At 32.7% G+C, this 24,922-nt stretch overlaps 3 protein-coding genes across 3 annotated transcripts; 1 reads left to right on the top strand and 2 right to left on the bottom strand.

Moving 5' to 3' along the window:
* The first annotated feature begins 3,775 nt into the window (after nt 1-3,775).
* LOC21403578 (SAL1 phosphatase) lies at nt 3,776-7,049 on the top strand. Its single transcript, XM_024161962.1, has 8 exons — nt 3,776-4,087; nt 4,601-4,676; nt 4,819-4,892; nt 4,979-5,184; nt 5,857-6,076; nt 6,180-6,278; nt 6,415-6,568; nt 6,716-7,049. The coding sequence occupies exons 1-8, from the start codon at nt 3,869-3,871 to the stop codon at nt 6,877-6,879; spliced, it is 1,212 nt and encodes a 403-aa protein (XP_024017730.1). The 5' UTR covers nt 3,776-3,868; the 3' UTR covers nt 6,880-7,049.
* Nucleotides 7,050-7,162: 113 nt separating this feature from the next.
* On the bottom strand, nt 7,163-11,411 carry LOC21403577 (2-oxoisovalerate dehydrogenase subunit alpha 2, mitochondrial). Its single transcript, XM_024161961.1, has 9 exons — nt 11,073-11,411; nt 9,764-9,901; nt 9,462-9,644; nt 9,138-9,295; nt 8,959-9,058; nt 8,593-8,704; nt 8,309-8,448; nt 8,018-8,203; nt 7,163-7,606 (listed from the first exon to the last, which is right to left on the bottom strand). Exons 1-9 carry the CDS (start codon nt 11,286-11,288, stop codon nt 7,439-7,441), a joined length of 1,401 nt encoding a protein of 466 aa, XP_024017729.1. The 5' UTR covers nt 11,289-11,411; the 3' UTR covers nt 7,163-7,438.
* A 9,876-nt stretch (nt 11,412-21,287) lies between these two features.
* On the bottom strand, nt 21,288-23,993 carry LOC21403576 (NAC domain-containing protein 104). Its single transcript, XM_010092528.2, has 3 exons — nt 23,525-23,993; nt 22,235-22,527; nt 21,288-21,755 (listed from the first exon to the last, which is right to left on the bottom strand). The coding sequence occupies exons 1-3, from the start codon at nt 23,694-23,696 to the stop codon at nt 21,588-21,590; spliced, it is 633 nt and encodes a 210-aa protein (XP_010090830.1). The 5' UTR covers nt 23,697-23,993; the 3' UTR covers nt 21,288-21,587.
* Between the last annotated feature and the right edge of the window lie 929 nt (nt 23,994-24,922).

The following is a 24,922-nucleotide window of genomic DNA, read 5'->3' as shown; positions in this document are numbered from 1 at the left end:
GATAGGATTTTGAAAATTAATTATCGATAGATCTCTGTTTTTAAGCCGTTAGTTCTGTATCTAAAACTATTATTCTATATACTTTTTTATTTTGATGTGATTTTGACATCTAACGATAAAAAAATACAATAACAGGAAAAATGTGAGGAGAATTATTCTCAGCCAATAATAATAATAATAATATGAGGAATAATAATAATAATAATAATAATAATAAATGTGAGGAGAATTGTTCTTAATCATATTCTTAAATGTAATTTTAGTAAAGGAATTTTTGGATAATAAAATAACTTATAATCAGAGTCTTAAGATATGCTTACAAGCAAGAATATTAAGCATGACGACAATGACTTTTAAATATATGACTTGATATGATTTTATGAGCTTTCTTTTAAGCTAAACACATCATCAGTCATCAGATTACCTGCACTGCAATGTTGGGAAAACTCTTTTATCTTTTTAGTCCCTCTTTTGATCTACATTTCCACAATTCACCTTTTTTAGATAATTGTCTTACTTATTACTCTAATAATAAATTATAGATCCGTTTATTTAACTGATTTAAATTTTAAATTTATATTTTATTATAATAATAATTTTTTAAAAATAGTCACATTTAATTTTTTTAATACAGTAAAAATTTTTTATATAAAATTAAATATCAATTCGAATTAAAAACTCGAATCTAAACTAAACGGAACCTACAAGTACATCCGAATTACTTTGGCAGCGTTCTCAGCCATTTCTGGCTTGATCTTTTTGTCCAAGAGCTCTTCCTTCGATGTGCAATTCGACGATACTAAAACCTCGGAAATCTTTTGTTTTCGCCATTCTTTCCGCTCTCCTCGTGTTCCTTGTGTTCGCGACTCTCTGAGCTGGAATGACATCTTGCAAAAGGTGCGCACTCTAAACTTCTCTGTAAAAGCCACGGTTGATTCTCTCTTCTTGGGGATTGTTTCGCTGCTGGCCTTCTTGATCAAGTTTCCGCGTTTCGACGTTCATTCGAGATACATAAAATCTTGTAGTATTGAGGATCAAGGGAAGAAAGTGTCACATGGAAGTCAATATAATTTGTATTCTGTTGGGGCATTTGCTCTCTTGTCCTTGCTCTTATCATTCGAGAGACAAAAAAGTATGGGCTTGGCTTTTTTGGCATTCTCATTGGCTTGATCATGGACACATCTATGGAAATTCCATCAAGTGATGATGAGCCAAATTTCTGGTATATTCTTGGGTCTATTCTCTATTGTATTGGGTCAATTTTCTTTAAGCGTTATATATGCAATCCTTAAGGAACAATAGAAAGGACTATTTGGTTTATTCTGATAGATCAAAACACCGTAAAAGCGCGAGTTTAAGAGACATGTTTCGAAACAGTTTGGTATACTTTTCAGCCATTCTTGGCATGGTGTGCCTATTTCTATGCCCCTTTTCAGAGCAGCAATTCTAGGATGCTGCAAATTTGAAAGACGTCTTATTTATCGCTCTCTCTATTTTGCTCGGTTCCTATTTGCACAAGGCACCGATATTTATTGACTATTTGGTAATGAAATGTGGGGCAGTTTTTGGTTAAAGCCATGGTGAAATCTTTTTTGTTCCTGATTGTTTCTGGGGTGATTTTCATGACAAAGTATCCTAGGTTCAAAATACATTCACACTATAGAGAATCTTGCAAAGAGGGAAGAGGAAAGATATTTTATCAAGGAAATAAATTTGATGTATATTGTACTGGATCATTCTCTCTTTTTGCCTTGACCGTGTCATCTCAAAGAGAGCAGCCTGTGAAGCTTGGCATTTTCAGCTTTCTTCTTGAATTGACCATGGACACTTGTATTGAGATCTTGGGGAATGATCAACCCAATTTCTTGTGCATGCTTGGTGCTGCTCTGTATTGTTCTTTGTTACTTCTTGTGAAGAGTTATTTGGATTCCTCGAAGGAGGATAGAGACAATTTTTTTTGAGAGCCATGGGCGCGACGAGGATCAACTAGAGATCGCAATGGTTTCAAATGTTAGCGACAAGTCTTATGTAGATGAGGAGCCATTAACTGAGAGAAAAACTCGTGAAGAGAAAAAAGTTGAGAATGAAGACTATGAATTGAGGTTACTCCTGTAGTGGCGAGAGGCGACAATGATATTAGTAGAGAAGATGCAGATAGTGGCGGCGACGAACCATCTGTGTATTGGAGGATGGAATACAATTGCTTAGTCGTACAGAAAGACAAATAGCGAAAGAGAGAGAGAGAAAGCAAAACGAGAAAGAGAAAGAAAAAGAGTGAAAAGGAACCAGAAAGAGGATTTGTGGGAAAGAGAGAAAAAGAGTGAAAAGGAAGAAGAAAGAGGATTTGTGGATAACCTGAGGCAAAACTCAATATCAAATAGTTCATGTAACTTGAATGACAATATACAAGAAATTTTAACGCATGCACTGCATATGATGGATTGCATGCGAAAATAGTAGTTCTATCCAAAATTAAACTTGAGATATTATTAATTTTGAGGTATTGGGTGTATAATATAAAGTTGGAGAGAGGAAGAATGTGTGAATGACCAAAGCATCTTATGAAAATTATATATATAAATTGAGGTCTTATTTTTCCTCTGTTTAAAAGAAGTAGGTGTAAATCATTTTGCTGGTTCTGATTTTCTTGGATGATATGGATCCAAGACTTAAAAATGTGCAATTGAGAACAAGATCCAAATAGTAGGTGTAAGCCATTTACTAATGTTTTTGGGTGTAGAAGACTTGTGTTCTCACTGAAAAAAATGAATCACAAAATTGAAGAATACATGTAAAACTAGCAAAGTAAAGCTCCATTTTTTTGGGAATAAATAAAGTTTCATAAGATTGTGCAAAAACATCTTCTAAATTAATGTTAATCCGACAAATAATCTTTGAAATTCAGTCTTTAATTCTAATTTGATCCTTCAATTTTAAAAAGTCTCAAACGTGACCCTCAACTATTCATTTGTTTTACTTTTGGTTATTTCATCATTTAACTGATAAAAAGATTATGAAATATGCATGTGATGCTGATTAAAAGTAACTCTGCTCGACACAACATGAAATATGCAAGTGATATTGACAGAAAGTAACACTATGCTAGCAAAATAGCATCAATATTCTCTCTTCTTTTTAACATAAGTGACAGAAAGTTAAAAATAAAACAATGTGATAGATTAAGGTTAAGTTTGGGACGTTTTGAAAATGAAGACTTGTATTACATAAAGTTAAAGGACTATATTTAAAGGGCGTTTAGTAGGCAGTAATTAATAGGAATCATATTTATAGAAAAGTGATGAAACTTAATATGATTTCAAGAATAATACATATTGTTGCTCCTGAATCAATCTTATTAGCATGTTGGTGACCCCACAACCAATCCAAGTGCATTCTTAATGATGTATTTATTTCTTCTTCTCATAGTTTGTTTCCAACTTCAAATCTTGGCAGCCGCAATGTAAAATGTCCAAGTTAGGCCGTAGGGTGTTGGATCCGTGATGGTCTAAGTGAGATTGGATTTATCATTCACGTAGAATTAGTACCAATGACCTTTTTTTTAATCTTAACAAATATTTTTTAAAAGTGCATGGCTCAAAATTTTTATTTTTTATTTTTAATTTATAAATTTTTAAATTAAATAATTACACTAATAAAAAAATATTTATTATGAATAAAAGATAAAAATTTAAACTCGTACTTTCTTAAAGATAAATTCCGTCTTTTATTTTATTTTTTTGTTATTGTTGCGTGTGTGCAGGTCCAAAAAACACACCTTGTATCACTAAACCCACCATCACCGAACAATTGTGACATTTGAGGTTCAACCTTTAGTTTAGACCATTAGAGAAACAGCGTGTAACTAGAAATGGCTATAAATTGCTTGAGAGGAGTGCCCAAATTCCCATTTCCTACAAAACCCAAAAGAAGCACAACAAACACCCACTTCTTCTTTTTCTCCTCCTCTTCAAGAAAAATTTCTCTACTTGTATCAACATCACCCACTTGTTCATTTTCCCCAATGTCGTACGACAAAGACCTTGCTGCTGCCAAGAAAGCTGCCTCTCTCGCTGCTAATCTCTGCCAGGCATCTCTCTCTCTCTCTCTCTCTCTATATATATATATATATATATTGTTGGTTCAGCGAAAACCCAGAACCCAGATTGTGAAATTGAAGATGATTTTGGGATCCTGATCGAGTAATTTAGCAATAAGTTACAAGCTAGAATCTTTATTTAAATAGAATTATGCAGTTTTGGGTTCAGATTAGTTTTTTGTACATAGGTCAGTTTTAGATTTTTTTTATATGCTTTTTTTTTTACACTTTCTTTGAGAGAATATTTTATTCCTTTGTAAAAGGGTACTAAGATCAATTATGATTATCAATTTGCGCTCTGAATTATTGTCAAAATGTAAAACCATGTTCAGAACATCTTTCTCTATCAAGTCTTTTTTTTTTTTTTTTTTTTTGACTTTCATGTTATCAGTTTGTTTGTATTCATGTATGCGCACGCACAACTTATATATATATATATATATATATGCGTACACACATACACTTAGCTGAATTGAAGTATGGTTTCTCTTTTAATTCCCGCAGAAGGTGCAAAAGGCGCTGTTGCAATCGGATGTTCATTCAAAATCAGATAAAAGTCCTGTTACCGTGGCTGATTACGGTTCGTTTTTGAATTCTACTGTGCGTACTCTTTCAATTATACGCGATGAATTGGTATTCTTTCGCAATTTTGATGCTCACTATGCAATTTGGGAACTTCAGTTAGACTTATTTTGTGATTGTCTGCTTGCTCTGGAATCCAGGTTCACAGGCCATTGTCAGTTATGTCTTGGAGAAGGAGCTTCCTACCGAGTCGTTTTTGCTAGTTGCTGAGGAGGTGAATATTTCAGCAATATTGCGTGGTTGTTTTCTTTGTTCGCTTAAATTGTAAACGAAGCTTTTTAATTTAATCAACCTCTCCAGGATTCAGGAGATCTTCGCAAGGAAAATGGCCAGGAAACGGTACAACGCATTACGGAGCTTGTAAATGATACTCTTGTTGTCGAGGAATGTTATACCGCTGCTGCATTGAGCACGGAAGATGTGCTTAGGGCCATTGACAGTGGCAAATCTGAAGGCGGTTCTTCTGGCCGACACTGGGTTTTAGATCCCATAGATGGTACCAAAGGGTAAGCTTCTGAAGTTAGTACTTGAATTCTGGCAGTATTCCTTTGGTAGTTTCATTTTCTCTTATTTTAGTAGAAAAAACGTGTTTATGATGTGTAAAATGTAACTCGTTCATAGTCTTCTTATTACTCTGATTGTTCTGGCCGTCCCCTTTTCATTGGATACTCAATTACTAGGCATGTAAATTTTAAATTTAAGTGCAAAACTGTTATATTATATATCTATTTTCAAGACATGGTTTTGTAACATATGTGACTATCATTGGCACTGCTTATCCTTTGGTTTTCTGGTGTTGAAGTTGTTGAAAGCGAAATGAAATAGATAAGAGTGGGGCGATATTGACTGTATGTTCCCATGCATGTTTATGCAATAATCCTTTCTGCTAAGATTATCTGGTTTGTTACACATCATAAGCTGAGACTTGTTAACCTGTCATTTGCTTGATTGTCAAAATGAAGTCAATATAAGATGACAATATCTTTGTGGTTTCTCTGGTGGACCTATTTCTAACATGTCTTATAAAAGTACGATCTTTGAATAATTAAATAGTTTTTAGTTGCTTCAGTTTGTTCCTATATTTTCCAAAATGTCAACTTACAAATTTCATTGATTTTTTTTGCTTACAAACCAGGTTCTATTATAGAAGGTCTTATACTTGTTAAATTGTGCCGTAGGTTTCTTAGAGGAGACCAATATGCCATAGCACTAGCTTTGCTGGATGAAGGGAAAGTAGTATTGGGAGTCCTGGCTTGTCCAAATCTTCCTCTGACATCCTTTGGTGCTAACAAGCAGCATTCTTCAGAATCATCAAATGATAAAATCGGTTGTCTTTTCTTTGCTAAAGTTGGTGAAGGAACATATATGCAGTCGCTTGATGGTTCTTCACCAATAAAGGTCTGTGCTTGACGTCAATGATAAGTTTATTTCCCCAGATATTCATTTTAATTGAATCAGGCACTTGACATGGATACTTGTTATGTTCTGTGTGTCCCCATAGGTGCACATTAGCGCTATTGAAAACCCTGAAGAAGCATCGTTCTTCGAGTCTTTTGAAGCAGCACACTCCTTGCATGACTTGTCTAGTGCCATTGCTAAGGTGTTCCATACTCATCAATAAACTTCTATGATGTTTTCCACCCACCCCACCCCCCCGCGAATATTCTGATTAAAGTTATTGATAATTGACAGAATCCCCCCCGAATATTCTCATTAAAGTTATTGATAATTGACAGAAGCTCGGTGTCAAAGCACCACCGGTTAGGATTGACAGCCAGGCAAAATATGGGGCGCTTTCCAGAGGAGACGGAGCCATATACCTCCGTTTCCCTCACAAAGGATACCGTGAGAAGATATGGGATCATGCTGCAGGATCTATTGTCGTGACCGGTAAACAAACAATCGATCCTTTGTTTGAATAAAATCGTATCAGCGGTAACTGATGTGGGGTTGTGTATGAGTTTCTGAAGTGCAGTAGAACAATTATTCTGCTTAATTTTCTGCTTATCTGACATTTATACTTGATCAAATTCACAGAAGCCGGTGGTGTGGTCACGGATGCTGCAGGGAACCCATTGGATTTTTCGAAAGGGAAGTATCTTGATCTTGACACGGGCATTATTGTTACTAACCAGAAATTAATGCCATCACTATTGAAGGCTGTAAGAGAATCAATTCAAGAGAAAGTTTCATCCTTGTGATTCTTTTCAGAACCTTGTGATTCTAAAGCACTCAGTTTCAAACTCCCGGGTGACAACGAAATGTGCATTTTTTTCTTGGCCCGTTTTGGAACCATCGGAGAACTGAGGGGAAATAGGTGGGCGTTGTTTGAATGTAAGCCTAGTGCTGTCCAAACTCATAAAATTTGAATTCAATAATAATCGATGTAACAGAGGCTTACCTCAAAAAACAGAGGTTTTCCTCAAAAAACAGAGGTTTCTGTACTTTCACATTGACTCTTTTCCCTTCAATTTTGGAGATCTCTTTTTTTTTTTTTTTTGCATGGCCATTGAGAGGAGGGGGTAAAAATAGGAGACAACAGTTGGAAAGGTAGTGCCTTCTTGGCCCCTTCATTTACTAGAATTGGCGTGGATATTTTATTTAAATACAGATTTTGTTGTGTTATAATTTGATGGCTGGCTATACAACTGAGCCAATTTCTTCCTTTGAACTCCTCCACTACACCCACTTATCTTGGGGGTTTGAACTTTTCACTCAATGATAATACTTACAATTTGCAAGGAAATACAAATTGTACAACTAGACTGGAACATCTGATGGGTAATCCTGTGGATATCTTTTGATTGTTTCCCTCAGCAACTGCTCCTGCTCGCGAAGATTTGCCGGTGGAACGTCATACACATCTGTGAACAGGTTCATAACTGGGGGTTTCTCAACTTTCTCCGCCACTTGAATAGCATGCAACACCTACAACCAAAGAGCATGTCAATTAGAAACTTGAAATCTTGCTTTTCAGTTACCTCGTCTAAACTATAGATCTTTCTCCATTTGTCTCGTCTTTCATTAACCGTGGTTCGACTGGGGTTCATCTAGTCAGAAAACAACTTTAAGCACTGAAATGCCACAAGAGAGAGTTCTAAATCCCAAAGAAAATGGTTTCAACTAAGTCAGCAAGGATCTTCCACTAATTCTTAACTGAAAAACAGAATATTTCATTTGCACATGGCTTTTTAACATGAAAATCACTAGCTTCTTGCCTTGAGGGGCTATTTTGATGGTGACAATACAGATTTTCAAAACAAGGAAAAAGAAAAGGGATTAGAGCTCTATGAGATGATTGTCTCGGAAGTTACATTCCAAATACAGCTCGAGTTTTACCTGTTTCCTCACACTGTTTCTGAGCTCTGATTCGTGCTCACCATTCCACCAACCACTGCTTTCAATCCATTTTCTAAATCGAGTTAGAGGGTCTCGTGCTAATCTCCACCATTCGATCTCTTCGACAGGACGATACTTGGTTGAATCATCAGATGTGGAGTGGTGTCCCACTCGGTAGGTCAATGCCTTCAAAGTGCAAAGGGTTTGCAAAATGACAATTAAGGACTGAGTTTCAAGAATTTGCTCATTAGAAGGCCAAAAAAAAAAAAGCAAACAAATGTTCTGCCTTACCTCAATTAAGATTGGTCTGTGTTCGCTGATTGCCATGTCCCTTGCGGCATGAACTGCACTGTACATTGCAAGCGCATCATTACCATCCACGCGAATACTTCGGATACCATACCCCTGACCTCTTACAACGACACCATCAGCTTTAACAAAAAGAAAAGGTTAGTCAATGTACCATCTATGCATAGAGTCCGAACTCTATAGTTTGCGTGTTAACAGAAAAGAGAAGCATCACCATGTTGAAAGAAAAAAGAGAGCAACAGAACTAGTAGAGGGGTTAAAAGTACATCGAAACTGGTCTGAAGTAGGTGTACTGATAGCCCATCCATTGTTCCGGCAAATAAATATAACTGGTGCCTCTCTGACTGCCGCAAAGTTTAGAGCAGCATGAAAGTCACCCTACGGAACAACATGAGTTCAAAATGACCGTTAAGTGCTAACACAACATGAATGAGTTCAAGCATTTTGGGGGAACTTTCGACTTTTTTGTCCCCCTATCTGTAATCGCGCTAACACAGGCAAATCAGAAAATAGAAAATGGGCAGCTTCAGGTAAAGTATGTATGTATGTATGTCCATTCAAATCTTTCTCTAGAAAGGCCGGTGAAAAGGCCAAAAAAGTGGTTTCTTATGCTGATGGAAATAGTATGTCACCTCACTTGTCCCACCATCACCAAAGTAAGTGACCACGCACGCATTCTTGTTGTCCATCTTCAAAGAATAAGCGGCACCAACAGCATGAGGGATTTGTGTACTGCAAAGAAGATGGAAGTATGCGATGTAGTAAATTTGGTATACACAACTCAATTTAAAAGACTAATTCAAGATCTTACGCTATCGTTGATGATACGGTGAAGTAGTTATGCTTGTGAGATCCATAATGTATAGGCATCTGCCTGCCTTTACCAAAATCAGCTTTGTTACCGAAACACTGGTTTGCAAATTCTTGCAGAGTGAAACCGCGCCATAATAGTACTCCCTGTTCCCGGTACTGCTACATACAAAAGAAAGCTTTATACATGTATGATGTATTAACCTCAGTTTCTCACGTATGTAAATACTGAACTATTAAATTAATGCAAGAGGATGAAATCTGGTGTGCAAATTCTATTTGAGGAGAGATGGAAAGTTTATATGAGAATTTACGTGTTTGTAACCTGAGGAAAGATGAGATCGTCCATAGTTAGTGCTGCTGCAGATGCGACATTGAGGGCCTCTTCTCCGATCGAAGTCACGTAAAAGGAAATTCTCCCCTGCCTCTGTGCTTCGTAGAAGATGGTGTCCATGACTTGTAGCGTAACCATGTTGGTGTACAGTTTGAGAGCTATCTCTTGATCAACCTATTTAGATCAAATAGTTCATAAGTCATTGTTTGCTCGACTCATTCATGTTATCTCATCGTTGCATAGAAAGAAAATTCTGCTCCTTGGAAATTGGGTTCAATCCAGGGTAGATATACCTGTACATAGTTGCTGCCTGAGATTATCTGCCCATTGTCATCAAGGACCCTGTAGCAGTGTACCCTCTCCACAGGGGATTCCGCTATGAACCTCATTTCAGGGGAGAACTTAACCTTCCCTCCTGGAAAATCCAAGACCTGTAACACAACGGAAGCTTCAGAAAGCAAATAAACACAGACATTGCTTGCCTTGTTTCCATCATGTGTGTGATGGGTGTGAAGTGATACAATGTTTCATGATCTCCTTTTTTTTTTAAAAAAGAAAAAAATGAAAAAGAAAAGGAACAGCTAGAAGAATATGCAACTTAAACCATCTTCTATTCGGACGAAATTTGCTGTTTTTCTTTCTTACTTTCATGAGGGGAAAAAAAAAAAAAACCATTCACCAGAATCAAAACAAAGCTACAAAATCAACTGTTAGCTAAAAGAAACACCATAGCCCGTTATGGTTTATAGGTTTGTATAGACTTGTGAGAGAAAATACTGTGAATTGTGGTTCAAACTGCAAACCAAACAAGTGCTATGTAAACAATAAACCTGATTTTCTTCTTAAATCCCAATTGTTTTATGCTTTGAGACTCACTATAGCCTCATTCATTGTTTGCTCAAAGTTGGTTCCACAAATAATTAGATACTCAAAGCTGCTAACCCAAGTAAAATTGGGTCTTCATAGAAACATCCTTTCCATCAAACTACGCTTTGTTATTAAGAAAATCAAGAGGATATAAATTACTTAAAACTTAAAAGAAACATAGTAACAGATTTTATAATCTCTAATACCATGGTGGCCCACCTCCTATAGACAATCAACAAGATTATGAAAGACCTCATCTCTAACAAAAAATTACGTTGCAACAAATTGACAGACAAGCAAACTATTTCCGCCACTTTGACTTGAAACCAAAAAAAAAATGAAAACTTTATTATTATTATTATTTTGATAAAAATGAAAACATTTTATTAAAATTCATTCTAGAACCAAAAAACACTCAATCACGGTAAGTCCATTGAATATGAGAATATGCAATTGGCCAACCAAACATGATTAAAATTATTATTATTATTATTTTTTTTTTTTTTTTTTGCCCACTAAAATACGCTTGCCAAACGTTTACAAGTGTTATCCATTTATACAAAAACATTCATATTTAGATATACTATATAATACATCAGATTCCCAGCAAAAAAAGAAAAAGAAAAAGAAAACGTTAACTATAAAATACTGATTAAATAACACTAAATTAGATTATTTACATATACTTTTCCGCTCAAATGACACAAAAACAGTATCAGAAAAGGGAATGAATACCTGATTACTATTGACATCGAAATCACGGGGAGAATCAGAGCGTAGTTTCTCTGCTTTGGTGGATTCAAAACGACGAGAAGAGAAATTGGGAAGTGGGTTTGTGAGATTTGGACCGAAAGAAGAGTATGAACAACAACTCTGATTGATCTTGATCATGCCCAGAAAACCCATTTTGAAAACATAATGGTTAACTGATTTTCTTGTCCAAAGAGCCATGCTGATTATGAAATGGCGATAGTTTCAAAGAGAAAAGAAAGTAGAAAATATATACAATCTACAGATATATGGTTTTAAATTGACAGTTTTATTGCTTGTGCAATGAATGAATGGAATATTGTTAATATGCTTTCATGCGTGAGAGAAGGCAGAGAGAATAATAGATATCCGAAAATATTGTATTGAATTGTATTTATCCTGTATCTATAAATGGGTGTTTTTTTTATTATTTTTTAATATTTTGTTTTTAATGAATGGATTTTTTTATTTTTTAATATTTTTTAATTTTTTAATATTTTGTACTTTTTTAATATTTAATAGTATGAGGTTAGAGCGCCAAATCAGAGTACAGAGGAGAAAGTGGTCCTCTTTGGAAAGCCGTCTTCGTCTTCTTCTTCTTTTTTTATTATTATTTTTCTATTTTGGTGACTTGTTTTGAAAGTCTTACGTGTAAACATGTTCGTCTCCATCCTTTTTTTTTTTAATTCGTCTCCATCTTTTTCTTTTTTTATGTAAACGTATGAAGTTGTAATTAAAATTTTAATAACGTAAAATAAAAATAATAATATAAAAAAGTAATTGAATAATTCAAAAATTGTATATAATAAGTAGTTTAAGTGAAAAGTTTATATGATTAAATTGACTAAATTACATTTTAAATTATAAGATAACAAAATAATAAAAAATAAGTGCATGAAAGGAGATTATTCTGATAAGAAAGTTTAGATTTTGTAACGCCTCGAGAAATTAAATAAGATTAATTAAGATTTATTAGTGTACCTAATCTGGTTTAATTAAATAATTATGTTTAATAAATATTTTTGACGTGTAAATTTAAATATTTCTAAAGAATTTAAATATTTTCAGTAATTATATTTTCACCCCAGAGTGTGTGTAGACACATAATCTGGACTGTCTTTTAAATTTTGTGACACCTATCCTTTCCTTTTTCTTTTTTCTTTTTTTTTTCTTTTTCCTTCCCGTGCACCCTCACTCTCTCTCTCTCTCTTCTATGTCGTTTTTCTCCCTCTCACTCTCGTTCTCTCTCTCTCTCTCTCTCTCTCTCTCTCTCTTAAATCAACCGAATTTCGAACCAAAGAAGAATTTCAAAGAGTTTTCAACGTCAAGAGAAGAATTTGAGGTAAGATTTCTGAAAAACTTCTCTTGAATCTTGGATTTTTCAGATTTGAAAACTTATTTTGGTTCGAAATGGACTTTTATGGATTTTGAGTAAAATCATGGTAGAAATTGGGGATATTTGGTTCTATGGACTTGATTTAGTTACTAGAACTTGGATTTGGTTGTTTTCCCTTGAAATATTTCGAATTAGAACTCAAAATTGAAGGTTTTCAGACTGATTCGGCGAGTTTCCTCGCCTTGCTGTTCTCCACCGGTCGACCTATGCAGTCGACCGGATTGCACTCCACCGGTCAACCTATGCGGTTGACCGGATTGCACACCATCGATCGACCGGTGGTGTTGCACATCTCTGTCACCGGTCGACCAGTATACACGGGGTCGACCATGTTTTGTTGAAAAATCCTGTTTTGACCTCAATTTTTAAAAAGAACCCAAATTAGCTTCATTTGGGGATCTATAGTAGATGGATTAACATCTTTAATCCATGTTTTGAGATTAAAACCCTTAGAATGATGATTTGAAACATGAAATGGTTTATGAAATTTGAAAATGAATTATGGCACACTAATAGGAAATCAAAAGATATAATTGAGATTGAATTGCTTTAGGAATGAGAATTGAATCTTAAAGCGTTGTTTTGTATCAATGCTAGCTAAGAACTTAGATTGAGGGACTTTGAGGAAGCGGAAGCCGGAACAGTGCAACGCTGGCCACAGGTTTAGTACATACGAGATAGGATTCCTTATCCCTTTCTTTGTTAGCCTGATTTTAAAAGAGTTTTGGCCTTGCAAATGTTTTAAAGAAAGGACATGTTTGCGAAAGAAAAGCATTTTAAAACAATAGCTTGATTTTAACTATTGGAATTATAATGAACTACTTCAGAAGGTGAATGATTTCTTAAGATAACAGATCTTGCGAATCGGTAAACCGGCTGATGGCCTAGATAGGATATGTAGAGTGTATCCTTGGGGGCAAAACCTGAAACCCGGATCGGGCCACTACGGCGGTGTAAAGGCTTGTGCTTGTGGTTGTGTAAGTAATTTATCAGAGGATAAATTACTTGCTGATGCTTGTAATATAGAATTTTCAGTTTATATTCCTTTCAAAAAAAGGATGTGAGATTCCAGCTATTGTGTTAGAACTGAATGTCTATATTTATTTATTTATTTATCTATTATTTTTTCATTCATTTATTTACTTGTTTACAAAGCTCATTTAAAAATACATCCCACTAGGCCTTTCGCTCACGTTTTTCTTTGTTTTATAAATATTAAACCCCTCCCAGGAGACGGAGGAGTAGTGCTGAGTAGTTGAGTTAGTTGCTACCATCCGATTAAAAGAGGATTGTGTTCATCCTCCTTGTGTACAAATGTAAGAATTACAAATTCTGTAAACTCTGAGCTTTGAATTTCTAGACTGTGGTTGATGTCTGTAATGTTTTTTACATGTTCATGTATGTACAATACTGCATATCCTGTGGGTGAAGCCCTGAACGATGCAAGAGGCTCAAGTTTTAACCTTTTGTAATCAGAAAGTGCGGGCGACCCTATAATTTTCTTGTAATTTATTTTCAGCTAAATGTGGGGCTCGTTTGAAAATTTCTTTAATATTTTACTTTTGATTTTGATCATTATGATTATAAATATTTAATTACTTTCCTAATCTTGTTTAACTTTTAAACGAGCCTCCACATCACTAACCCCAACTTCGAGGCATGACAGATTTGAGGCTTAAAAAATTTAAGAGAGAAGAGAGTAAAAGATGAACAAAAAAGAAAAATTAAGAGAATATTAGTGCAAGTGTAGATAAATAATGCCAAAAAAAGAAAAAAAATAAAAACAGAAAGAAAGAAAAGTAAAATCCCGTTTGTAAGATATATTCGTAGACAAATGGAGTTAAAAAAATGAAAGAAGAAAGTTAAAATAGAAAAAAGCAAAATAAAAGCAAAACAATGAAGTTAGAAAAAAATGAAAAAGATTAAAAAAATGAGAGGGGCAAAGTGAAAGTAAGAAAAAAAAAGAAAAAAAGAGGGGCAAAGAACCAAACGTTGCGTATAGGACGATGAAGGGTGAATAGTATGCCTTGAGGGTTATTTCTATGTATTAATTGTAATTTTTTTATTACTTTATCATTTTGAAACCTTTACATATCATTATTGCATTAGATTCATTCTGAAAATAGATGATTTTTTAATTAAGGAGTCAAAACTGTATATTTCATTAATCAAGTAAAATTTTGATTAGTTTTTCGTTCAAAGAAACCCAAAAGCATAGAGACAGATAATCACACACACGAATAACTCGATGCCTATGGAAGAAATAAATAGCAAAACGACAAAATAACTCGATACAAATATAACTGTAATCAAAGTCATAATTGATCATAATTAAAGAGATTATTCCAGTGAGGAATAGTGAGATTAGCGGTTTAAGAAATTTATGAGAGAGCGATAAAGTTCAAATGTAGAGAAAATGAAAGAGAAAGATAAAAGGTCGGAGAGCATTGGGTAAGAGACACAGTAAATAGACAATGAAGTCAAAATTGAATAAAAGAATAAAAATAAAACACTAAATAAAAAAAGAAAAAAAGGTAAAAGATCATTTGTAAAATATAATGACAGACGAATAGAGTTAAAATGATTAAAAAAAGTAGAACACAAAAACGATGTAGTTAAAAAGAAATAAAAATTTAAACAATTTTAACGGTAGCAAACTATAGTAGACAAATGGAGTAAAAAAAAGAAAAAATAAATAATACAAAAGAAAGAAGGAAAAAAGAAGGGTGAAAAAAAAGCAACATAAAAGAAAAGAAAGAAAGCAAAAAAGATTCATAAAAAGGGAGATTTCTGGTATACCTAGCGTATTGGTAGGTTAAATTTTTTTAACCGTTAGTTCTGCGTACTTTTTAATTGTTATGTGATTTTATACAGATTCGACGGATAAAAAATTTAACTTACCAGTATATTAACGTACTATAGGTCCTTAAAAAAATTGTGCGTTTTGGACATTTTCTACTCTTTTATATATAGTAGATTTAAGTTAAAGATTCAAAATTAGAATTTATAATTTGAAATTATAATTTATATAATCCAAATATTCTAGTTATTCAAAATTCCACAAAAATAAATAGTTTTAGTTAATTTGAAGATTATGTAGTCAAGTAACGACTACATAAGTCGGGTCGTTACAAATATAATAAAATTATTATGTTCTTTTATTATTTTCATCTATTTTTAATCCAAATGAATCAATTTTCTAATTAAGTTAATTTAAGTTTCAAGGTCTACAATCCACAAATTATGAACTTACATAATAATGTTATTGACTTTTGATTTTTTTTTTTTTTTGCAACTGAAGTTTAAAATATGAGATACTTAAAAATTAACCTTTGGGGTATAATTAAAATGTTTTCAAAAATTTTCTATAACTATTATAAATTGAAAATTTTCAGTGAGGACAAACTAAAGGAAAAAAATGTAAAAAGAAAAATTATTGGGGCAAAATTAAAGGAACCTTTTTTAGCAACGGCCTCACTCAGCCTAAGGTGGCTCCACCAAGTCATTATCAAATAGGAGACGACTAGACATAACAAAACTTGGGAGATTAAGATTAATTAAGATGTATCAAGGAGAGTTAATAATTATTTAGTGGTGAAAAAGACTATGGACGTGAACAAAGCTGAATTATGTAATAATGACGAAGTTAGTGGGACAAACAACAATGATATTAGAGTTTGTCATTTCAACTAGTGATTGATACATACACCCACGAATAAAACTAAAAAATGTACAAATTCATTTGGAAGCATTATATTAGTGGCTCGCTTTTGATTTTGATATGGATGTCTCAAGGATTTAAGGATGCGTTTGGCATTTAGGATTTGTTATATTGGACTTCTTTGGGAGAGGATTAGTGATTAGGATTGAATTAATTTAATATTTGAACTTTACTGAATAGTAATGTGAAATCCAGCTAAAAATTGGGTAAATAATTAGTTGTTTATTTTTCCATATGCCTAAATCACGTTCACATAGTAATAAGTTTCTCCCAAATGTTATTAGTTCCTTTCCATTATTCTTTTCCTACCGTTGATAATATATTGTAGGATTTGATTTCAAGTTTTACCTTCAAAGTCAAAAGTCCTAATCTACTTAATTGTGGATTTGTGGGGATGAATCTATTGAGTTTTGTCGTTGTTGTTGTTAATGTTATTTTAACATTTTATTAATAAAAAATAATGAGAAACTATAGTTGAGTGTCAGAGTGTGGTTTATTAGTGTAAAATGGGTGTCCTATTACTCTTGAGAATTCCAAATCTTAGCCCCACGTTATTAATTTAAAGGATAAATTTTATAAATTCTTTGTGAACTTTATCACTTGTGTTAATATGCTTCCTAAACTTTAAAATGTGTATGTTGTGCTCCCTGAATTTTGTCACTTATGTCAACATACTCATTGATGTTAACACCGTTAAGTTTTTTTTAATGAAAATACTTATAAACACCCTCTGAACTTTGTCACTTGTATCAATATGCCTCCTGAACTTTAAAATGTATCTATTTTGCCCCCCGAATTATGATATGTCTCCAACTTTTTTCCTTTCATCTTGATTCTATCAGTTTTTTGATCAACAATGTTGATATAACCATTAAATTACTAATTATATATGATATTTGACTATTAAAGTTTGTTAAGTTAATGAGTTGCTTAAAATTTGTGTTAATTCTTTAAAAAAAAAAGTACAATAATATAAATGACATGGACGCATTTAGATTTAGAAATGATATATGTGTATAAAGCATAGACATGTTTTATATCGAGCACTTCTATCTAGGTAAAATATTAAGAAAAAAACTAATAAAATTCATTACATTATACATATTTGTTCCTTATTTTTTTTTCCTTCTTTATTGCCTCTAATCAACTAATGTTTTGAACACTACTACAATTTGGCTAATTTCTGACGAAATTATTTGTGACGACATGTGTCGTGGCAAATATTTACTTATTTGCGACGACATAACGTCGCAAATACATTTCGTATAACATGAGAATATTGTCGTCGCTAAAAATTCACACGTTGTCGTAAATATGTAGTTGGTGGTAAATGTTGTGTGGTGCCAACGTTTGGTGCCAAAATAACATTATTTGCAACGACAAGTCGTCTCAAGTAATTCACTATTTGCGACGACATAAATCGTCGTAAAAAATAATTCATTTATTTATTGTCCCCCGAGTAAAAAGGGGTCATTTTGGCGGTTCTCAAAATTTATTTGAGACGACATTAATATGTATCGTCGCAAATACTAATTTTGTATTCCGTCACTAAAATAAACGGCGGGGAAATTGGGCGGTTCCCCAAAAATTATATACGACGACATTAATATCAAATAATAATTCAAGAACATTCGTTATAAATATTAAATAATTAAGTTATATTTACAACGACATGTGTCATCGCAAATAGTGTAATAAGTTATATTTGGGATGACATATCGTCGTAAATAGTCTTTTTTGTCGTGGCAAAAAACTATGTCTATATACTGACGACCAGAGACTCCTCCTCCCTTTTTTCCGATCTCTCTCTCTCTCTCTCTCTCTCTCTCTCTTTTTCTCGACCTCTCCCCGGTTTTCCAACCCCAAACCCCCAAAATCTCCATCTATTCTCTTCTAAATCCTCACCGAATCAACATTATCATAAGTTTTAATTTTTTTTCATCAAAAGAAGTTTAAAAAACACAAACTCCCTGCCCTCACCGTCAAAATCTGCCGCCGCCGCCTTTTGCCCCCCTTAATCTTGCCGTTTTCAGCCCTCGTTTTAGTGAATTTAAACTTTGTAAGTTATTGCATATTTATGGTATTTTTTAGTTTAAAATGTTTAAGTTTTTTGTTGTTTGAATTTTGTATTATGGATTTTACATTTTGAATTTTGTATTATGGATTTTAGATTTTGAATTTTGATTTATAGATTTTAGAATTAGTATATAATTTGAAGTTTGGATTATAGATATTGAATTTTTTATTATGAATTTTGAGATTGTTGAAATTTGGTATAAGTGTGTGTGAATCTCTTAGTGTGTTATTTTATAAAATCTACTTATAATTTGATTTAGGTTAAAATTAAAAGTTTTGATGATTGTTCTGGGTGGCACATCTTACAATTATGGTGTGCCGAAATCTTTTAAATGTTATTTTTTTACAGGTTTGAATTTTTGGATAATAAGAAAAATATGTGGTTATGCTGCCGAAATTTTATTAAAACCTATTAATTTTAAGAATTTCATTAATAAGATTTAATTATATTAATAGAAAGTAATTTAAAAATTAATTATAAACATTATGAGTGCAATTATTCATAAAAATTGATAAAACTTATAAAGTTAAAACATGAACTATAAAACTTTCTTTATGAGCGTGACTATATAGTCACAAAAAAACATGAACTATGATTGAATGTGTTGGAAGATATTGTTGAAGTACTATACATAAACAACAATTCAAAAACTTGAGGAGAAAAGAGCAATGAGGACCTTGCTGTGATCGTTTTATGTCCCCTGCTTTTCAGGTTTAATTTCATTATGTCTTCTTATTTTTTATTAATTGGTTTATTTAATTATTAAGTATGTTACTAATTCATCTATGATCATTACTAGAAAAAATCTACTACAAATTAACAAAACCGTGACAGTCAAAAGTGGTATAGCTTCCATGGTAGAAAGTCATACTCCCAGCATCATTTCGATAAGGTAATACTAATTTGCATACTTGTTAAGTTTTTGTCACTTTAGCTTAATAATTATTCTAACACGTTCAACTTGATTAGGCAAATCCTGAGACCTAGGAGCTAAGATCATTAATTGACAATTGGGGTCGCATGCACCATCATGGGCAGAATTTTGTCAATCCGGATGCGGAACAGGCATTTGTAAGTAAATTTCAAAATTTATTTCTTTTTTCATATTTAACATAACATATTATACTATTTTTATTCATTTTTATTTCATTTACCTTTGCAAGCTCAGATGAAGGGAGAAAGAACCACGCAAATGACACAGTCTGCTGGCGAAGGCTCATCCACGGCGGTCAATTACACAACACTTACAACTAGAAAACTCGAGAAATGGAGGCGACTAAACAAGAACGAGAGGGATCCGCCAAAGAAGATGCATGGAGGCAAGAAATCTAGGGTTAGTATGATCAATTAACAAATTAAGACAACTTTGTAAGTCTATTTTTGAAATAGAAAAATCTAAAGGATCCGATTCGACACCTTTGCCTTTACCAACACCAAAGGGCCAGAGTCATTTGATTAACTTTACATTTTTCATGAAACAACACTTTATACAGTAGCTGTCCCCTAAAAACAGGTGAAAATTCTGTAATGGGTAAAACAACACTCCTAGTTCTCTTTGAAAAAGAAAGAAGTCTAATAATATTAGAGGTGAAAAATATATGGACCCTTTGAGAGTGAAGTCAAAGAGCATATTTAACCTTTTTACAAAGTAGTATTGTGCTTTAATATTTATGTCTCTCCAAAAGATGCCAAAAACGTGTACAACCCTCTTTAGTTCACACATGATCTGTTTGCTTCAATTTTGTGTGACAAAAGTTTTTGATACAATGCGAGAGGAAATGATGATAAAACGGCCATTATACACAGACGGCATAGATATATGTAGCCATTTCTTTGCACGACAGAGAAAGAAAACTGTAATGTTGAAAGTAAAAGAAGAAAGAGAAGTAATAGTGGTACTAATTGTTTAGAGAAAGTCTCTTTAGCACAAAAGAGAGAAAAATAAATAAAATAATTTGGGAAAGCCATTAATGAAGGCTGTTGGACGCTTTACACTAGTGGTAACTTGCAGGCTAGGTTAATGCTCTTATCCTACTTTTTTGTTACACCTGTTTTACCTAATTGACATATACCTTTCCAATTCAGACGTTTTTGTTTCGCATTTTATTTGCCAGTTTAAAAGGGGGACAGTTTTATGGCATGGTTTAATTATGTACACAAAGAACTTTTTTACCTAAAAAAAAAGTTTCGAAAAGAAGCGACCAATGTTAGCATACTCTCTTGAGTGTTATCAAAAAAACTGTCTCAGAATCTGACGCAAATGTTAATTAACGACCATTATAAACGGCGGGTTTTATACCCCTTAATGAGGAGTGCATCACCTCAACTCTATTGAGTGTGTTAGCATTCAAAATACGCGGGGACGTTATTCCAAACACGTAAAATCGAGTATTTAAATGACAAGAACAAGCCTTCACATTTAAGACCCTAATAGAGGACAACCAAACACTCAAATCTTGTCCAACGACGATAGTCTTTTACCTAGGACACCATACTCAGATGGTAGCTACGCAATACTATATACTCTACTAATTGTTTTAAGAATTTTCTCAACCATCAAATGTTTACAAAATTTGCACACTGCACTTAACTTCAAAATGGCTGTAATCTTTCGAAAACAAAATAATTAAATAAATAAAATAACTGTAATGTGGTCTCAAGTTCAAAAAATATATATAGTAACGGAAGTACTCCCAAGTTTTCAAATTTATAAAATGTTAGATTTAATTATTACAGAATTTTAACTCAGGTCAAGCCAGCTCCTTATGGTTTAATTTTTATTCTCCATCTAGTACATGTCTATATAGGCAGTTCAGTCATCAAATTTTTAATTTGGTTAAAGTCAGAAATATGAAATTATTTTCTAAACTTGATCACCCAAACTTTTGCTAGAAATAAATTATTTCTTCAATGAAGATACAGGAACAATAAAGCACACATTTATGTATGCACATTAAGTACATAATAGAAAAAAACACTCAAAAACTCACACACATGTAATATAGACATGTATATATACATATATATAATGTATACACATATTCTGTAACTGCATATTTTTATATATGCTAGTTTACACACGAAAGATGAGAAAAAGACTCATACATGAAGGTGTATACGACAATAACAAGGCCACACACTCATAAGGTGCGTACATATATATCTTATTTGAGCGCATTTACAACAGTATATAAGTGGGAAATATTTGTGGATACGTAAGATCACGTATATACATAATAGAGATATAACGTCCATTGTTATATATATAAATATATAAATATATATATATATATATATATATTCAAGTTAACGTTGCAGACTAATTTCCTCAAGATCATCATCTAGTAAAGAGAAAAACACTTCATCAAGGCAGGACAGCTCGGTTCCATCGTCATCGTCATGGCAGAAAGTTTGTCGAGAATTATCAGTAATATCCTTTCTTTCATGAACTCGACATAAAACCCATATGCAGTCCTGTATATATATACCAAATATATATGTATATAATAATTATCAAGCCATAAATTTTTATGGTTAAGGATTCTTTTGAATAAAAATAAACACACAAACAATAAAATTTAAAAGAGATAATTAATTTATATATATAATTATTGAACTTAATATAATATAAGTCAACAGATATGGAAACACTCATGAAAGCAGTGTAATTCATGTTCAATTAAGGGATGATGTGTGTGTGTGTGTGTGTGTGTATATGTGTATATATATATACATATTCATTATCTCAACCTCTCATCGGAGTCCTAGTTATAATTCCAACTCTCTGAACATTCCAAAGGTCAGAATATAGCCATAAACAAGATATTACGGAGCAAGTTCAATCAGGTAACATTTCAATCATGCCAACTTTTGTCGAGAATTATCAAATAGTTTAATTATATAGATATAGTTGCCACAAACAAGATTAATGAGAAACAATTAATTACCATTACCATTAGTTTTTGTTTCCTTTGTCTTTTGTTGTAAGCAGCTGGGGCGGCGGCGGCGGCGGCAGTAGTAGTAGTGAAGGAGTTGTGGCAGAGATTGAACTCTTCCATAACCCAATTGGTTTCAGATTCACCATTAATGTAGAAAACAAGGTATTTCTTCACTCCCACTTTGTTACCGGAGCTAGTGAATATAGGCTCATCTATATCTAATTCTTTCCAAAACCCATTTGCGGTTACTCTATCTTGTTTGACTTTGCTAAAGAAGTAGTGCACATTTCCGCTGGACAGTGCCATGCCTGATCATGATCATATGCACCCAAATTTGGTTAATTTGTATAAACTTAGCCTAGGTAGTAGTTGTTTGTATAACAAATAAAAATTTCTATTCGTAAGATACATAAAAATAAGATTAAATTACATATTCTATCTCATTAAGTACCTGACTAATTATTAAAAGTATCACTTTTAAAAAACTCTACCTCTTTACTAGTTCTAGTCTAAAAGGTAGAAATATATGGGTTAATGTTAAGGGGTAGAAATAAAAGCGGGCTCCATTTCAAAGGGTATTTTTAAAAATTTCCCTAAAAATAATATAATGAAATAACTATAAATATTTCTAGTGAAAAAATTTCATGTCAATCAAACGCGCTGACGGAAGTGGCAATACAAATGATTTATATCTGTTTGTGTAGTAGTTTTAGATGTTCATTTAGTTTGTAAAGAAAATAATTATTAATTTCGCAAATTCGGATGTAATTCTAATAATTCACCAGTAACGGGGTATATTTTTCTACTGCAAAAGTGCCCCATAATTAATTAACAAAGACATAAAAAATCATAATAAAACAAAAGAAGATCACATACCATTGAGTTCCCAAGAAACAAAAACAAAAAAGTAAGGAAAAAAGTCCTTAATGGAAATATTTCTAAACCATTAGATTTTCGATTTATTGTATGTAAATAAAAAAGTTGATATACATACTCCGATTTAGATATAACTCTAATTTGGTTTGATATTATGAAACACGCAGTACAAGTAACAGAGCATATATTCTCTACTACAATTTTTATTTTTTTTAAGGAAAAACAAAAAAACAAAAGTGATATGAACAAAAGGAAATATATATTCACATAGAAAAAAAAAAAAAGCAAAAGTGATGAACAAAAGGAAATATATATTCACATAGAAAAAAAAAAAAAAGCAAAAGTGATGAACAAAAGGAAATATATATTCACATAGAAAAAAAAAAAAAAGCAAAAGTGATGAACAAAAGGAAATATATATTCACATACCATTGAGTTCCCAAGGATCATGAAGACAAATGTCAATATCAGGAATTATATTGGGGTGGCATGGCAAGAGAAACACTTTATGATATAGAAAGTGAAGGACTAGTTCTTCATCTGTTGGGCAGAATCTAAATCCAGGAGGTAGATTTTCATGACTTCCGATATCATCTCCCATAATTTTACTTCTCAACAATAAGCAAGAGAGATATTTCCTTAATATTATATTTTTCTTTCTTCAGTTTTGGCACTAATTTGGCTTGGGTTATTCATCTATATATATAGTGTTATATGGAGAGAGAAAGAGAGGAGAGAGAAAGAGAGACTGGTTGAGTGTTATGATTCAAGTGTTCAATTGAGTAGGAAGAGTGAAGAAAGGCAATATGAGGTGTACACAAAACAATGATACATACTCTAGTAAAGGATAAGTCGACATTTAGTATCACTTTGTGGAAAACAAAGTGCTTGTCGCATATGATATGTATGTATGAATATTGAAAGTAGGAAAACTTTTCAGTCGTTATATCATTTATAGTGTTAAGAAACTGAATTCTGAATCATTGCGCCCCAAAAATTAAGTTTCAACTCTTACCATTATTGGAGGAAAGAAAAAATAATTATATGTATGTATATATATATATATGTATATATTGATATCATTTTCGTGCGTGGCCTACCAAGAAAACATTGGAATATGTATACGTTCATATGCTGTAGTGTAGTTGTTAGAAAAATTGAAAAAAAAAAGGAAGAAAAAAAAAAAGAGGATGATTGTACTTTATATCATATTTGACAACAATTAGCCCATTTGTCTTTTGTCTTTTGTCTTTTTATATACCGACATGCATACATACATAAAGACAACATGACATATATATCACGCGTATATATCCTTAATTACTTAGGGGTTGTTTGATTGGGAGATTTGTTCCTCGATTCGAATCATAGTTCATAGTTCGCTACAGTATTTTCTCTCACAAAAAATACACGTAAATCAAAAATAATTTTAATCTTATGATTCTAATTAATGAACCAAACGTCTCCTTAGCTATTCGCTAACCCTGCTATTAACTTGATATGACAGGAAATTACCCTGCAACTTTTAAAGCTGACCATGATTCTGCTAATTAAAATGCATCGGCCGAAAGATATAAATATAGATAAATGGAGTACAAAAAATAAGTAATCGTAATAATGCTGAAAAATAAAACTTCCGAGGAAATTACCCTGCAACTTTTAAAGCTGACCATGATTCTGCTAATTAAAATGCATCGGCCGAAAGATATAAATATAGATAAATGGAGTACAAAAAATAAGTAATCGTAATAATGCTGAAAAATAAAACTTCCGAGGTTGCGTATTAGAGATGCATGTCTCTCTCTCTCTACATATATATATATATAT

The sequence above is a fragment of the Morus notabilis genome, unplaced genomic scaffold (assembly GCF_000414095.1).
Source record: "Morus notabilis unplaced genomic scaffold, ASM41409v2 Scaffold698, whole genome shotgun sequence".
NCBI classification, from domain to species: Eukaryota; Viridiplantae; Streptophyta; class Magnoliopsida; order Rosales; family Moraceae; genus Morus; species Morus notabilis.
The sequence above is the reverse complement of the archived record's forward strand: the minus strand, read 5'-3'. Positions and strand labels throughout refer to the sequence as shown.

Coding starts and splice junctions, on each gene's coding strand:
- LOC21403578 (XM_024161962.1), top strand. CDS start 3,869: ATGGCTATAAATTGCTTGAGAGGAGTGCCCAAATTCCCATTTCCTACA. Junction 5,185..5,856: donor CCCATAGATGGTACCAAAGG/GTAAGCTTCTGA, acceptor ATTGTGCCGTAG/GTTTCTTAGAGGAGACCAAT. Junction 6,569..6,715: donor AGGATCTATTGTCGTGACCG/GTAAACAAACAA, acceptor TCAAATTCACAG/AAGCCGGTGGTGTGGTCACG.
- LOC21403577 (XM_024161961.1), bottom strand. CDS start 11,288: ATGGCTCTTTGGACAAGAAAATCAGTTAACCATTATGTTTTCAAAATG. Junction 9,296..9,461: donor ACGATCTCATCTTTCCTCAG/GTTACAAACACG, acceptor TGTATGTAGCAG/TACCGGGAACAGGGAGTACT. Junction 8,449..8,592: donor TACTTCAGACCAGTTTCGAT/GTACTTTTAACC, acceptor TTTTTGTTAAAG/CTGATGGTGTCGTTGTAAGA.
- LOC21403576 (XM_010092528.2), bottom strand. CDS start 23,696: ATGGGAGATGATATCGGAAGTCATGAAAATCTACCTCCTGGATTTAGA. Junction 22,528..23,524: donor TGATCCTTGGGAACTCAATG/GTATGTGAATAT, acceptor GATCATGATCAG/GCATGGCACTGTCCAGCGGA. Junction 21,756..22,234: donor AAAGGAAACAAAAACTAATG/GTAATGGTAATT, acceptor ATATATATACAG/GACTGCATATGGGTTTTATG.